This window comes from Chelon labrosus, assembly GCF_963514085.1.
Source record: "Chelon labrosus genome assembly, chromosome: 4".
In the NCBI taxonomy this organism is placed as follows: domain Eukaryota; kingdom Metazoa; phylum Chordata; class Actinopteri; order Mugiliformes; family Mugilidae; genus Chelon; species Chelon labrosus.
In genome coordinates this window covers 13,984,043-14,000,731 of record NC_140340.1, presented here as the reverse complement: position 1 = coordinate 14,000,731, position 16,689 = coordinate 13,984,043, and the positions used below count along the sequence as shown (strand labels likewise).

General features: G+C 41.8%; 1 protein-coding gene across 1 annotated transcript in view; it reads left to right on the top strand.

The window, feature by feature from the left end:
* iars1 (isoleucyl-tRNA synthetase 1) overlaps positions 1 to 16,689 on the top strand; it is a 70,228-nt gene that overhangs the window by 29,632 nt on the left and 23,907 nt on the right. The window contains exons 14-25 of the mRNA XM_084543738.1: positions 538 to 664; positions 3,741 to 3,814; positions 5,901 to 6,095; positions 6,291 to 6,377; positions 7,265 to 7,348; positions 9,010 to 9,154; positions 9,974 to 10,094; positions 10,611 to 10,702; positions 11,481 to 11,558; positions 12,053 to 12,174; positions 14,748 to 14,850; positions 15,374 to 15,457. Of these exons, the coding sequence (XP_084399864.1) occupies positions 538 to 664; positions 3,741 to 3,814; positions 5,901 to 6,095; positions 6,291 to 6,377; positions 7,265 to 7,348; positions 9,010 to 9,154; positions 9,974 to 10,094; positions 10,611 to 10,702; positions 11,481 to 11,558; positions 12,053 to 12,174; positions 14,748 to 14,850; positions 15,374 to 15,457 (1,312 nt within the window). The remainder of the gene's footprint in view (positions 1 to 537; positions 665 to 3,740; positions 3,815 to 5,900; positions 6,096 to 6,290; positions 6,378 to 7,264; positions 7,349 to 9,009; positions 9,155 to 9,973; positions 10,095 to 10,610; positions 10,703 to 11,480; positions 11,559 to 12,052; positions 12,175 to 14,747; positions 14,851 to 15,373; positions 15,458 to 16,689) is intronic.

The window sequence follows — 16,689 nt, the reverse complement described above, 5'->3', positions numbered from 1 at the left end:
CCTTTGATGGGCCTCCTTTGTTTATACTGGTGACGTTGTTGTGCCCGCTGAGGTTGTTGGTGATGTTCAGTCACTGGAATGAACTGAACAGGGGGCTGAGGGCGCATCCCTCAGGGGAGCCACTGTACTTTGAGTCATCTGAGTTTCGCCGGTACACATTAAGTTATCATAACTAAACTTAGCAGCTCGACAAGCCTGTGGTTGCACCTCAAGCTGAAGCATTCAGTGGAATTGGAACAATGTGCGTCCCAAGAAGGAGAAGGTGTTGTTTTACTCGACCTAGACCAACAGACCCATGCAGCCAGACAGACAGCCAGAAACTAATGCTAAAACTGTGAAGAGGGTAGTAACATTAAAATGGACAAACTGAGTTGCTGTATTAAAACGATGTCTACTAAAAGTGGCTCTGTAATGGTTAAACAATCACTTTTAAAGTAAAAATTGACACGCACTCTGCTGCATATCCAGGCTCAATTCTTCCACTTCTTGAAATCATGCTCTTTATTTTGGTTTACTAATCTTTCTGCCTCTCTACAGGGTTCCAGAGTTTGTGGGTGAGAAGCGTTTCGGCAACTGGCTGAAAGACGCACGTGACTGGGCGATTTCAAGGAACCGCTACTGGGGCACACCGATCCCTCTCTGGGTCAGCGATGACTTTGAGGAGGTGAGAGAAGCACTTGTTTATGCTTTAATAGATGCTGCTAACACGACCAAATACTAAGATGCTTATTATTCTTCTATTGGGGAGCTGATTGTGGTGATGACAGCCGTCACCCCTCAGTCTCGTCTAAGCACGGGGGTAATTGAAAAGTTGACCTCACTGTAACGCTCACTTTTATTTAATATAGGAATGAGTTTGGGAGAAAATATCTCGTCTCTTTCCTGAGGAAGACTGGTCTTCTGAAAGAGCACAGAAATCCAGTTTTCTCATAAATTTGTAACATGTGAAATTTGTTTCTCACTGACCTCTTTTTGACACTCACACAATTTAGCATATCTGGCTCTTCTCTGCGTGTGTGGAGGCTTGTGTAGGAGAGACTTTCTGGCATGGCAGAGCGAGGTGACCACGGCGTTAAAGCAGAACATGTAGCGTGACTCCGTACAGCAGTCAGAGTCGACTCCCCTCAAGCACCATCGTATGGCGCCTCTGTAAACCCAACACATGAATGATTCATTAATGTAAACAGCAAATAAACACAAAAATGTGTTTGGTTTCTCTTCACGCTGGTTAAGGCGACTTCAAAGGTCTTTAAGACAAACGGCTCACGGGGGTTAAAGGAAAGAGGATGCAGAAAATAAGTGGAGGAGGATGGGACCGATGAGCATGAAAAATGAAAAGAGGAGAAGGAAATATGGTCAGACAGTTAAGACCGGAGCCAAACTGTAAAATGTTTTTGTTGCGGCTGTTGGTCGGCAAACTCGGCTGACTGTATGAAGTAGACTGAACTGAATAGAGATGTCAGAATTGGGTTGTTTGAGCGTTTGAAAAATGAAGTGTTGGTCCCCTGGCTGAAAGAGGGACAGCCAACGACCTGCTTGCTGGAAATAGCATTGTGACTGTTTCCAGAACACTTGCTCTCCCTGGTGCCTCCCTCACACGGCCCTCAGCGGCAAATCTCGCACACAGATCTAAAACTGTACGATTGTGTGTCTGTCTGTGTTTCCTTTCGTGGTTGTATGATTTCTTTCTCTCTGTATCTTCTTTTTTTTTTTTTTTTTACTCCCATCTGTCTCTGTCCCTGGCTCTCTGGGTATGTTTCTTTTTACTGCGTGCACTTTTTTATCTGATGGTGGTGTAACAGGCTGTATCTGGGCCATGTTACCTGGTGCTGTGGTAAAACTAGAGCAGAGCCTACAGGTTAACTCTCTGAGGAGACCAGATAACACACTTTACCATACTTTCTAAGGTAAAGTTACTCAGGAAGTGAGATAAGTAGGCCTACTTCTAAGTTTGGTTTGTAATGCAACAAGCACGAGTACATTGAATGTATAATCATAGATGACTAAGAAGAGGCATCATTTAATAACTGAGGAGGTGAACTTAGAGACTTATTTGGTTCTGTCTCTCAACTTCTCATTAATTTGACTAAAATTTCCAGCAACTGTGCAAATGTACAGATTAAACATTTTCTACCGTTATAGTGAATTCAAGTAAATGTTGGTTGCACAATATAGTGGTTGTAGAATTACACCATCACCATTAAGATTGGCTCTTTGCAATTCTGTCTCTCACCGAGTTCAAGTCTATTGTAAAAATAAAGGCTTCAAAATTCAGCACAAAGAAAGGGCATGACTAATAGAGGATAGCACTTTGTTTGCAGCGATGACACGATGAACGGTGGAACAACTCTTGCTGTGTCCCAACTGCACACAGCAAAAGAAAGAGAAGCCGATGAAAGGTGAAGAGGCAGAGTGATGGTAACTGAGGAAAAATAAGATATATCTGAAATATCAGAGATATCTGACAGGCAGTCGCTCTATGGAGAGAGCTCCAGGACAGGAGAGGGTTCAAAACAGCCATTCAGTATTCCTTTTAGAGCTAGAAGTTAAAAAAAATAAAATAAAATAAACTTGCCTACTTACTAATACAACAAGGTCCTTTATTTTGCCTTTGTCATGGAGCTGACATCAGAGGTTCGGCTTCAAGTCAGGATTCTTTCTTTGGAGAGAAGCCAGACTGATGGCGATGAACGCTGCAGCCAGAAAACAAACTGCAAAGGAAACCGAGACCAGTCACAAACAGATGTAGATGTTGGCTCCAGGAACAAAAGAAACAAACATCTGGGTGCTTGTGTTAGCCGCTCAGTCATAACATAGTTACTGTGAACTAATATCTCCTGTCATGCCCTTCATTGTACAGTTTGTAATGTTCGAAGATGATAAAATTATCTCAAAACATACAAAACCAGTTTATATCAGCCACATGTCTCTGCGACAGACTAAATTAATTCATGTTTTTCCTCCTACCGTGTCCTTCTGCTCCCCCTTACACCCCTGCCACAGTTTGGTGTTTGCAAAAAAGCAATGTTAAATAATAATTTCATCATAACGCTTAAGTGAACATTTCCTCTCCTCTTTAGATCCTCGTATGTCCATATAGTGGGAGTGACTGGGGCACCGAAACGCAGCATCTAAATGACGCATTATCTGCCACGAAACTCGTTAATTTCAACCAAATGTTGTTATCGTGCACTAGTGCTATTCCCCGTTGATTCTGGAGTTACCTGTTATCATCATCCGCCGCACGCACCCGTGATGGTCAGCTTGTTAACCTGTAATTTGTTACTGCTATGATTCGTCCACAATCTCAGAATCGGAAAAATATTCAGCCATGTTTCAAAAAACTAGCAGTAAGACATCATCATCCAGGTCAGAAGACATCATCCGAATGATGACAACAGGTAACTCCGGACTCAACGGGGAATAGCACTAGTGTACGACAACAAAATATTGTTGAAATTAACGAGTTTTGCAGCAGATAATTAGGCTGCGTTTCGGTGCCCCAGTCACTCCCACTATATGGATATGCGCAGATCTAAATATCTCCCAAAGGACTACAAATTACACAAACGTTATATGGGCGGGTAAACGATCGTATTTTATGCCAGAAATAAGGTCCAGATTGTAAAAAACTGTAGTTCCCCTTTAAAGGCGGTTTTGTGCTGCGTCTTACACTTGATGTCCTGTGTGTGTGTGTGTGTGTGTGTGTGTGTGTGTGTGTGTGCGTGCGCATTCTTCAGGTGGTGTGTATAGGGTCCATGGCCGAACTGGCGGAGCTGACTGGAGTCAAAGTAACTGATCTGCATCGTGAAAGGTGAGTCGCTGATCAGCCACCAGGGTTAGCAGCCGCCCAACTGTGCATGTGTTCATTGTCGCTGCTGTGTCAGTGGCATTGCCTCAGATTCACAGAATACACGTGCACAGGGCCGTCATTCGACGATACGTCTTGATAACGGTGTCTGGGCTTGTGCGTGAGTCAGTGCATGGATTCAATTGTTCCTCTAATTTGACCTGTCTGCTCGAACCAGACATGCGTTGTGGTGCACAGACCACTTCATTCGCTAATATCCTGTAATCACTTCCATCTTTAAAGGATTGCTGGAGATGAGGTTGCTTTCATTACGCTTCTGTGTTTGGGTTTCTGTGCAGGTGGGGAAGATCTTTAATCTAAATTTATATGCAAAAAAATCTGAAAACAAGGCCAACTAGACTTGTAGAATATCTTGAAGATGCTTCACCACTCATCCAAGCAGCTTCTTCAGTTCTAAAAGCCTGCTGGGGAGGTTGGAGTTTAAGTAGGAACATCAGGGAGTGTTGCTCATCAGAAGCTTGTTGACTGGTGTGTGTCAACGATCAAATACTTACCTTTTACCGGGAAACTGTTTGGCCCTGTCTTCTTTCTCCAATGAGTGGTGCTCTAATGTCCCCTTATCCAGTCACAAGACGTGAACGGAGGTGAGACTTGTTGGGGAGAGATGTTAAGACTGCGTTGTAGATTATAGAAGAAGATTTTCCAATTTGACATGGATGAGTTCCTTTACTCCTTTCAGACCATCTGTCTTCTCTGGCTAAAATGTGTACATGGGAGTGGTACTTCGTCCTTCAGGTGTAGGTGGATCGCTGTAATCTAAACAATTTTAGCAACTGTCATGATTCATTTAATTAAAGAATAACTCATTAGTATTGTGGCAAATTCTCAGATTCAAATTCTCCTTGAATCTTTCAGACCCAAAACCCTCGACGCATAATGCAAACATTACTCTGCGGATATGTCCGTGCGTGCCGTCGGGAGAGGCTCAGCCACGCAGAAAGTAGCACAGCAAATTTAATCCACGAGTCCTCACAAAATAGGTGGTGCCAGGGCTGCAGGCTGTCCACTAATGCTCTAGCCAACTGGGAACATGTCGTGTTAGTGCTATCAAAACGACTTGCAGCATGAACGTGTCATAGTTCACAAAAGTTTAGCTCGATGAAATGTAGATTTACTTGGAGCCTGAAAGCGAATCCATTCAATTCAGCAATTTCATTCCAACACATTTTAACTAACTGGGAAAAATTGAGCAATGAAGTTCTGTTGTAAGTACGAAATACGTATGGATCACTTACACTGGACAGACTGTAATCAGTCCACATTATAAGATGTGAAGTAAGCAGCTACTGAAGGCAATGGCTCTGAATGCATTTTAGAAATAGCTTATGCATAACAACCTGCAGAAATTACACATTAAAGTACTCAAAATGTTCTCAGCAGTTCATTTCTTTTTCAGTAACGTTCAGCAACACTCTCTCCCTCCCTCCCTGTCTGCCTTCAAGCGGCCCTAAAGCATCGTTCCTCAGGGTTTCAGAGTACTGCAGCAGAGCAGTAGACAAACTAAATCAGCTTCGTCAACTGTTGATATTTTATTTTAATCATCTATTATTCATAGCCGCAAATTGATTCTATTATTGTTCTGGGTTGATTTGGCATTTCATGCACTTTGTAATTATGAAAATATTGAGCGGTTTTTCCACAGCTGAGGTGACTTTAATGAAGAAAAACACTTATTGCGTTCGTAGGGTGGATCTGAACGAGCTGAGTTTATGTATTGAATTAATCCATATCCTCGTGTCTTAACTGTGTGATCCAAAGTTTTAAGCCACACGTATTCTAAAGGGTGTCAGCACAGGACTCTCCTTAAATCTCATTCCCAGCAGCAACAGATAATTAAACTATCGTGGTGTGAAGCCTATTGACCTGTGTATCCATATATTGTAGAAACTTTTAGGACATTCCTACGTGACACCAATAAAATAAAACAGAAATCAAACAATTTTTGACTCGGTTGCTATCGGTTTCAACAACTACACTTTTTTTTTTTTCTCTCCCTCTCTCTCCTTCTGGTCACACTTACTCTGCCCAGCATTGACAGCCTGACAATCCCGTCGCGGCGTGGCAACGGCGTGCTGAGGAGGATCTCGGAGGTGTTTGACTGCTGGTTTGAGAGTGGCAGCATGCCTTATGCCCAGGGCCACTACCCCTTCGAAAACAGGAAGGAGTTTGAGGACTCTTTCCCAGCAGACTTCATCGCTGAGGGCATCGACCAGACCAGAGGATGGTATGTGTGGAGGAACAAGGGGTAGCAAAATAGACACTTTATTTGTAGGATATGTAGCATGAATGGAAGAATGAACAGAAAGGCAGATGATTCCCCTCGTAACGGATGTAATAAATAATATTTAAAACCTAAAAGATCAAATGCGTCGTTACAGTCTTATAGTTAAACTGACCTTGTTTTTGTTTCTTATTGTAGGTTCTACACCCTGTTGGTCCTCTCCACGGCGCTGTTTGGCAAACCGCCCTTTAAGAATGTCATTGTTAACGGACTGGTGCTGGCAAGGTAACAAACCACTTTCACCTTTTTTAATTTGCAAATAGATTGTTTTTCATTAAAGGCCAAGACTCGTGTCAACAAATCCCAACAAAAGGTCAAAAGGAACAACGTGTGATAGTTAAAACAAACATTTTAATCGATTTTTTTTTTTGTCTGTAAGCATTTCTCAAGTAACAACTGTGTAGTTTGAGGATTAAATGGTGCATTTGTTGGTACATTTGGGAGTATTTTCAGCAGCAGAATAGTACACTGAGGAGTTTTTCTATGGATGCAGGAATTGGACTCAAAATAAACTTAAGTATTCTTGTTCCAACTAATGAACAGACGTATCTGCCAAGGCCATGGAAACAAAGGTTTTCTGTGGTGCAGAAGTGTAAGCGGCTATAAATTGGACTTTGGCTATACAGGAAATGCTCAGTAGTAGGTTTGTTTTTGGTCTTTAAAGAGATGTGTTGACAATGAGCAAAATACACAATATTCCCAGCCTTATCCTTTCAGTCGACACATTTCTGTTCTGTTTTCACTTATCTTCTCTAACCACCCCCCATTGTGTTTTCTTGTCTGTCTCCACTAATCTGCTTCTTTTTTAACCACAGTTACTATTTTAGTTTCCTCCCCCCTTACTCACCTGCCCATTCATCCCCTCTTAATCTCTCTGCTGTTTCTCATAATCAGCGTTGTATGTGTGCTGTAACATTAGCCCTCTGAGCTGCTCTACAACAAGGCTGCCTGTCCTCAGCCCCGAGGTCTAAATCCACTGTGCTCACAGGCCTGCTGACCTGGAAGGACTTGACTGATTTGAATACCAAGTGCATGGTTTAATAACATGCACTTTAGTGCATGCATGCGTGTGTGTGTGTGCATTAATGCCTTTGCTTGTCCCATTCCCACAGCGATGGACAGAAGATGAGCAAGCGCAAGAAGAACTACCCGGATCCAACAGTGATAGTGGACAACTATGGAGCCGATGCCCTCAGGTCAGCTCTGTGAATGCAAGCGAGTGTGCGTTTCTGAAACGCTTGTGTGCCGGTGGCGGGGCTGCGTGCTAACCTACAGTACCGTATGTTATTAGCAAGCATTCATTTAAAAGGTTTAAATCGGCGTCTACACTTAACAAGGAAGTGTCTCAGTCCTACATACAGTATACACACACACACACACACTCATATTCACTGTAAGTACACGTGCCTTCACGTCCCTCTTCATACATTCTCTCCTTTGCCCTGAGCTGTAGGAGTTCTATGGCCATATGGCCTAATAAATAAACCACTATGCAGTTGCACCATATGCTCACATATACACTCATGAGGAGAGCTACACAGATAAAGAGAAAAGGCGACAGTCTGTTTCTATTCAAGGCCCCCAATTTCTCTTTTAGCCTGAATCTTTACTTATAGTATACCCATTATGAGTAAGCTACAGGAATGTTTTAGCAACAAAAACTGTGAAACGGAAAGTAAACAAGCGTCAGAGCAAAGTACAGACTGTCCTTTTTTTTGGTTGTTTTTCAGCCGTGTCTGCTTATTGTAAGGTGCCCAAACATATTTGAGCTGTCGATGGTTGTGTGTACTCTTCATTTTATATTTCAAATGAATCTCTGAGTTGCCGCTATTAAAATCACTCACGATCTGTGTTGCAAGAGGTTGCATCATGTCAGCTTGCTTACAAAATAAAAAGTAAAATGTTGCATCCGTCAGTGTGCTGATGTCTGCCACAAACTATTAGATTGATTTGCATTAATTTGTTTATTTTTTGTCAGCTGCGTCTTTATGTAGCTTTTAATAGAGGAAAGAGATTTATTCACATTCTCATGTTTGCTGTGGGTAAAAATAGGTTGAGGCCTAAAGTTTGAAGAAACTTAATCTAATTCAGATATCTTGGAGAGCAGAAACGCTTTACATTTAGGAAATGCATACTGCCAAACAGTTTTCCTTCAATAGTCTCCTGTGTATATTTTCTAGACAGAGGATTGTTAGTCTCTGACCGATGTTTTGGAAAGAAGATGGACTGTGCTTCTGCATCCTTTGGATGAATGGAAGTATTTATGCTTAAATGCAGTTTTCAGCCAACCAGCCATGGAGACGTTTGCTCACATCACTGTGTGTGGTGGTTTTTCCTGTTTTTCCTGAACCAAATGGGCCATTCCTGACCACTTGCATAATCACACCACTATGGGTTACAATCCCCTAAAAATATCCCTTAGTGGCCCAAATACTGATCCTGCATAGTGGCCTGAGATGGAGCTAAAGACATTTCAGCAGTTTACCGTTTATCAATTCACTGCTTTGAGTCTTACTGTCTGTTGGTACTCGAGAAACAACAAATGCCAACATGGCACTTGTAAAGTCACAAACTTGTCGTTAGCAGCTTGCCATTTTACAGACATGTTTGTTGCCAGCTCCTTCTGAAGGAATTTTGATAAAGTCTAACAGTTTAATTGATTACTTTGTTTCCAGAAGGCAACTTTAAAGTTGCTTTATACGTTTCTGCACAACACCAACACATCAGTTCTGTGTCTGTTCCCAGAGGCTTCCACCCAGATCTCAAACCATGCACTCATTTAGGCTTTAGGCTTGCCATCTATCCAAGTATACACTGCATGTTCTCACCATCTCCTCCATCTCCTCTCTTTCTGTAGACTGTACCTCATCAACTCCCCTGTGGTGAGAGCAGAGAACCTGCGTTTCAAAGAGGAAGGTGTGCGGGATGTGTTGAAGGATGTCTTCCTGCCTTGGTATAATGCCTACCGCTTCCTGGTGCAGAACGTTCAAAGGCTACAGAAGGTAATGTAATGAAAATCAAAGTCATTGTTGCTTTCACAGCGATCCCTTCTCTGCCACCACACTGCTTCACAATAGCAGTGTGATTGTAATATTAGCCCTTTAATTATTTAGTAATCATTAACACGAAATAAACTTGAATCTAATGTTGCTATGGCATTGATTGCAGTTCTGAGGAAAGATTGTATCTGCTCTGCACATTTAAAAAGCATCCTGTGCTTTATGATCATTAATCTGCGTGTATTTGTAGTAATTTGTCTGAATTTGAATGAAACCCTGGTGAAAATGTTTGTCACTGAGAGTAGCTGAATTCTGATGGGCTACCTCAAGATGTTGCCATAGCGTGCTGCGGCTCTTTGCTTAGGTTAAAACTGATACTGGGAAATAACTCAAACTGTGGGAAGTAAATGAGCAGGTCGTACATGCGGATAAATAATGTAAATGAATCTTCATTTCCTTCTGCTCCTGCCACTGGGATGATTAACGGTTGGTGACGCTAATTCTCCAGTCAGACGTGATTAAAAGAGAACCAGTCACACAAATACATTTTGCATTTCAAGTTCAATGTGTGGCCGCTTTTGATTTTGTGTTGTAGAGTGCAAGCTGTTGTGCGCACGTGTCCAAGTTGCAGCACCTTTCTTTGCCTGTAGATGGCACACATCAGCACATCTACTTCTTGGACGATCTTTTCTTGTTCAGATTCAGTTTCAACACGTTAATGATGCCGTAACTCCATTTGTTGCTTACCCAATGTGAAAATGTTGAATTCATTTTAATTTTGCTTGTGTTTTTGTGCGTGCTTGTTTGTTATTCATGGGTCAGGAGGATCAGATTCGGTTCCTGTACAACGAAAACACGGCGAAGCAAAGCGACAACATCATGGACAAATGGATTCAGTCCTTCACACAGTCCCTCATCCAGTTTTTCAAGACTGAGATGGGAGGTGAGACAGGCACTATCGAAACACACACACACGCAACGAACAGTGTTTCCAACATTTCACATGGCACTGACATAGGTTAATTGCTTGGAAAAGTCCCTGACTGCTATTTGCACTAACCCTAACAAAAAAACGAACCCTCACCCTAAAATTGTTATGTTATGTTTGCAGCTTTTTTTGGGGAAGGATTTTTAGCTCTTTCTATCTTCCTAGCCTCCCAGCTAATGGTAGCTCTTCCGATTTTCTCTTTTGAATGATGATTACCTGCTGGTATGAAGAGTTATTTCCTCCGACACAGGTGCAGAACGTAAATGCTAGCAAGTCGTTGGCTGCAGTCTTTGTGGGAGTCAGGGCCTTAACACAAGTCCACACACGCATGCACACACTTAGTTATCTTTATAGAAGGAAAAAAGATGACTCTTTTCGTTATCCCCTAAATATATCCTAAGTAAGTCTCTACCCATTCGTACTGTTTCTCCGTCCAGCGTGATTAAACTGACAAATTTTATCTGGTCGCAGCTTACCGCCTGTACACCGTCGTGCCTCGGCTGGTCAAGTTTGTGGACATGCTCACCAACTGGTACGTCAGGACCAACAGACGTCGCCTGAAGGTGAGATGACAGCGTTAAATTTGTACTCAAATAATTATAGATTACACTGATCAGCCACAACATTAAAACCACTGACATGTTCTGCTGAGAAACGTTTGGACGTAAGTAACATTCGTGTGGATGTTACTTAGACATGTACCACCCACCTAGACCAGACCAGACACCCCCACCCCATAGCAATGACACTCCTTGATGGCAGCAGCCATCCCCAGCAGGATGCAGCCTGACACAGACACACAAAAACAATTTAGGAACAACTCAAAAGCACATGAAAAACAGACCAAGGTGTTGACCTGGCCTCCAAATTCAATAGACCCCAAGCTGATCAGGTATCTGTGGGATGCTGTGGGGAAAAAACCTGATCCACAGAAGCCCCTCCCCTCAACCCATGTCTATTCTCTGATGAGTCTGAACTGTTTTGGAGGCACAAGGGAGACCTACACAATATTAGGAAGGTGGTCATAATGTGATGCCTGATAGATGTATTTTATGTACAGAAGATGAAGATTAGATGGACACACTTCTAATAATAATCTGTTTCTCATGAGTCAAAACTATTAATTGATACAGAATTAATAAACACAGATACAGTTAGAGTGATTTTTAAACCGCCTCCGAGTGTCTTCATCATTATTTCATAGCAGTGAATTGTGGCCCTCCTTGTGAGCATTTGGCTGACTTTGACTGGGGGCACATTCAGGGATGTATGCAACGGCATTTTTATCTTTCTACTGTTCCAAGGGGAAAGAACTTATTGATGTGTGTGTGAACTTTGTAGGGAGAGAGTGGCACCGAGGACTGCCTGTGGGCGCTGGAAACCCTCTTCAGTGTTCTCTTCTCCATGTGCAGGCTGATGGTGAGTCATTCAGTTTATGTGTGCGTGCGTGTGTGAGAGAAAAGAGGTCGTATGGGGCAAATTTCTTGTGGATTTTGCTTTTGCAGTATGCAGTAAACCAAGACATAATTCTGGTACGGGTGAGGTGTGTTTGTGTGCTGGCATGGTTGTGAATAATTCATGAGTAGTGTGTGTTTTTATTTATACCACGTTGAAGATGTTTACATGTGAGGCTCACGAAGAGACAGTTAGCCTAACCCATATCAATACGGATAAGCTGTGAGCTATGCCAATTAATTATCTATGGTTCAAGTGGAGGAGAGTCACATTTGAAGCAACTTCACAAAGGCACCATTTAGTTTGAACCTTCATATCAGTGCTCCAGAAAAAAAAAAAAAAATGCTTCTGACTTTGACGAAAATGTAAATGAAACACAGCGCAGAGGTTCTAATAATCCATCTTCTTTTCCTTTTCTCTCTCGTGTCTGCTTGCTTTTCTTTCCTCCTTCCTCTCAGGCTCCCTTCACACCCTTCATTACGGAGATGATGTACCAAAATCTGTGTCACCTCATTGACCCTGCCTCTGTTGAAGAGAAGGACACCAGCAGCATCCATTATCTCATGCTGCCTCAAGTCAGGTTGGTAAAATCACTTCCCACTCACAACGCTGCTGTTCGGGTTCACTCTCACTTCTCTCATCACCATTCATTAGACAGCCATAGTTGGTGAATAGCGCCTGGATAACCTAGTGGATTATTTTGGCAGCTGCAGTGCCGTTAGGAGGTGGTGAAGACCCAAAAAGAGATAAATGGAGAGTGAATTTTGGAGTTTATTCTCTAAATCACTTTTAAGGTCGTTGTTAGACGTATTAATAAGCACTGTTTGCTTTTGAATGTCCTTTATAAAGTCGTAATATCTCAAGTCTTGCAGAAACATACTATAACCACGACACTGATAGGTAGTTTAGACTTCTGCGTTAAGTTGACACAGAGGCTACAACGCAGACACCTACTGCAGACTATAGCGCCGTAGCTGATGTGCACCTCCCCAGAAATGTAACTACAGGCAGCGGCAGGAGCTGTCATTGGTCTGCTTGGTAGTGGCGTGTTTCCGCTTTAGTATTTCCAGCTGCTTCTCCATCTGTGCAATTTCCGAATTGATTGCTTTGGATCAATAAAGAATCGGTAAGGTTAACTGAGGAGATACAGACATTTGTATGACTCGTGTTCGGCGAACATTTCAGTCGCCATTGTTGAAAGTGAAGCAGGAAGTAGAAACAAAAATTAACCAGACTGGCATAAGTGACACAGTGCTGACTAGCGTTTGGGTGGCGTTGTTACAGAGTGAGCCAGACTGACGAGTGCACAAGTATAAATGGCTCGCACCGGAGTTGGCTACGTGCGTAGGTCCATGCGTTTAGGTCCTGCAGTACCATGTAAGCGCCTTAAATGGCCAAATGTTCAGTTAATGTAAGTTTAAATTAATAATAACAATCATTTATTATTTAAATCTTTAGAGGATTTCCTTCCAACACAGCATCAGCTGCAGAAGCACCTCCACATCTATTGCGATGTCTTGTTCAAGGACTCTTCAGAAGATCCAATTGTTACAGAAACTGGTTTTCAACCAATTGAATTTAACAAAGGTCATCTGGGTTTAAATGACCAATGTTGCCACAAAGCACTTTGTACCCCCCTTCGGTTTGCCTCTGTTCTCACAGGATATTCACTGCTTATAGAGAGCCTAATCAGGTTCAGACAGAGTGTGTGGCCTTACTTTACCTCACTTGTATCACACTCTGAACTCCTCTGAGTAGCTCAAGAAGCTCAAGAGCCCAGAGTAGTTTTCAGATAACAGACAAACTTCACAGCAGCTTTTCTCTTGATGTGATTTTTTTCTTTATTCTTTATTCCTGCTGTCCCTAAACATTATCCTCCTCCTTAGGAAATATATCAAGCTTTCCATTTGAATCATTTTTCAAGTGTTATTTTAATGGATTGATTGTTTCTGTAAGTCAGTCACAAAGTCATTTCCAGCTATCATCTGGTATAGAAAACATACTTCTGTACTTTTTCTTCTCTTTCAGAGTCAGAATCAGCTGATGGTGTTTTTAAGCTAGAAACTTTTCTCTATGTTTTTAGAGAGCGTTAGGAGAGTGTTTGTACTTTTAGCAGAGAGACATGAGAATGAGAAATAACCGCACAGTATTGCACAGACCCTGTTGTGATTGTCAGCCCTGCAGATGGATATCGCACACCAAATATCATCAGTTCATTCCCTCCACTTCAATTACTTTAGTGAAATGTGTGGCTTGGTGGATGATCGGTTTTGTAACGCCTGCAAGGAATTTCTAATTGCCCAAACTTAATTGCATCATTTTTAACTATGAAAAAAAAGTTCTGACATGATTAAATATCCATTTGATTTAGCATAAGGAAAATAGTTTGTGTAATGGTTCATATAATCTCCCCAGTCACTTAGGCAGCCCTCAGTGCTGCTGCTTTATTAGCTGCTTGTCCTTCATGCTGTCAAGTGGGACTACTTCACCCTCCTCCCAAAGGTCAGCCACCAATCAGGTGCTGGGAACAGATGCTCCTCAATCACCTCATTAAATGATTGGCTGTCCCTGGCGTCTCTCCCTTCTCATTTAACTCCATTGTTGTGTGCACATTCGGAGGAGCGCGCTGCATGAGCAAATGAACGAGCCTTCTGCACGTACACACATACAGTCTGTGTGCCTGCAGACACTTAGGGATAATATCTCTATTACGTGTGATTACCAGTGGCTGTGCGGCTCTAATATGAATTCATAGGTGGAAGTCTCAGTGTACCTCATTAGTGCGTGTTCCTGTGCTAAACTCGGTTAAACTGATGCTTCTGAACTGGGTCGTTATATACATTATACATGTGTGTCATTTTCCTGAATAGATTAACCATTGTAATTTCTGAATTAATTAGATGGTGGGGACTTCTGGCGGTGACTTGCGATACAAATGCTGCACCTACCACATCTAACTGGGCCTTGAAATCGTACTAAACTTGAAAGAATAATGATTAATTACTGAGAAGATGTGTTATTCTTGTTATAAGAAGGGATCAGTGTCATAAGGCACCCCAATTATTTCAACACTGAACCACTCGCGATCAGTGCTGTGATCTGATGGAAACACTGCTGATAATAAGGTAATAGTCAAAGTTTTTTCTTTTATAGGGAGGGTCTGATCGACAAGCGTATTGAAAGCGCTGTCTCTCAGATGCAGTCTGTGATTGAGCTGGGCAGAGTGATCCGAGACAGGAAGACACTACCCGTCAAGGTATGCCACCAACTTTATCCCATCCACTGATTCAGTACAGTAATAGGTGCAGTGTTACTACTGCATGGGAAAATAAATGGAAGAAAAAAAAAAAGATACTGATCCTAACCCACGTTTCAATTTAATTGATTTATCCAGGGCTTTCATACACATTTTACGTTGTTTATCGATTTAACTGTGGCTGAAAGCTCTGGGAGAGAGGTCTTCAGAGGAAAATGTTGGATCCAATCTGAACAGGACCTCTGGATCTAATCAAATTTTTATTAGAACCACAGATTAACGCTGACCCAACTAGGCTACAGATAAACATATGATATTTAAAATTATTTTCTAGTTTGCTTAGAGTCCAACAACAGTACTCTTGGTAAGTTGAGTATACTTTGGATCAGGTCAGATGTGGCTTTTCTCTGTCATGATCTAACAAGACGTATGTTACAAATTCCACATAGCTTTACGTGTATTTGATCGTGTGTTATCCAGTTTGATGCGCCACACTGCTTCAGCGTTTTGTTGTTTGTTTCAGTACCCACTGAAGGAGGTGGTAGTTATTCACCAGGACCCAGAGGCTCTGAAAGACATCCAGTCCCTGCAGAAATACATCATTGAAGTAAGTAAACAGAGTGTTGTATTTTTTATTTCCTTATATATTCACAGAACACAAATTTTTCACAGCTGTGCACTTAGATTAGTCATTCAACCAAGACAAATGTGAAAGAGTACGCTGAGTTACTGTACGAGTAAAGTAAGGTGGTACTTTTATTTTTTTTTTTTTATTGCAAGTTTCCCTGAAATTGGTTTCTGCTCATTTACTCTGCTTTGATCAGTACTACTACGCTTCTGTATGTTGACTTCTTGGTGGAGGGGGATGAACATCAGAGGCAGTACATCTTCACATGCTGCTTGTATCTGCAGCTGTAATTGATATTTCTATCTTCCATTTAAAAACGGCAGTGAAGCAGATGCCTTGGAAAATAATTTCACTTTTGATCTACCAGAGTTGCCTCACTCATCAAATACAGAGTGCACACATGCGAGTTATGTTGTTTTCCACTGGTACAGTAAACATATTATTATTTATCTCTTTTGCTACTTGTTTTTTTGCATCGTTAAAGTTCATCTTCTAGTGCAGGCAGGCTACACATCTGCTGAGTTACTGATGTATAGGCTGTTTCTTCATCACACATCTTGTGGATTTCCCCTAAGGAAAAATGTCCATGTTGAGAAATAATCATGCGCAATTTCAAGTTTGTAACATACAGTATCTTGTATATACAGTGTATATCTCATGTACCATCATCACTATGCTTAGGCAGCAGATAGTGTGGGTTTGTTCCAAAAGTTGCATTGATTCATGCACTTGTTGTCTAATAAGGGACTTGGAAAAAATAAACTGCCAGTACCACTTTGCCATTGGGTTGTAAGTATTTTTGTTTCTAGAAATACTTTTATTTCTCTTCCTGAGGAATTACCAACATGTCTTAGATTTAAAATCAGTTCCACCTCTTGAGCCCATGCATCGATGTTGAGGAACTTTGACACAACTTTTACGGGTTAAGATACACATGGCAAAAGGCCTTCTGTTGAATCCTGCAATCTCTATCTTACTTCTGGCCAGTTCTTATCTCTCGCTCTGTTTTATTTCTGGTGGGGGAAACATTTAACCTTGCCAGCCTTTAGCTCCCCTCCAGTAAATAAGGTTTATTTGATCAGAAATGAGAGCAGTTAAGGTGCCAGCAGCTCAGGGAAAAGTCTGCACACACTGACTCTGTTTTTTTTTTAACTTGAGCCACTTTAAGGCTGGATTCAACTTTTACTGTGACTTTTACAGAGATTCCTTTT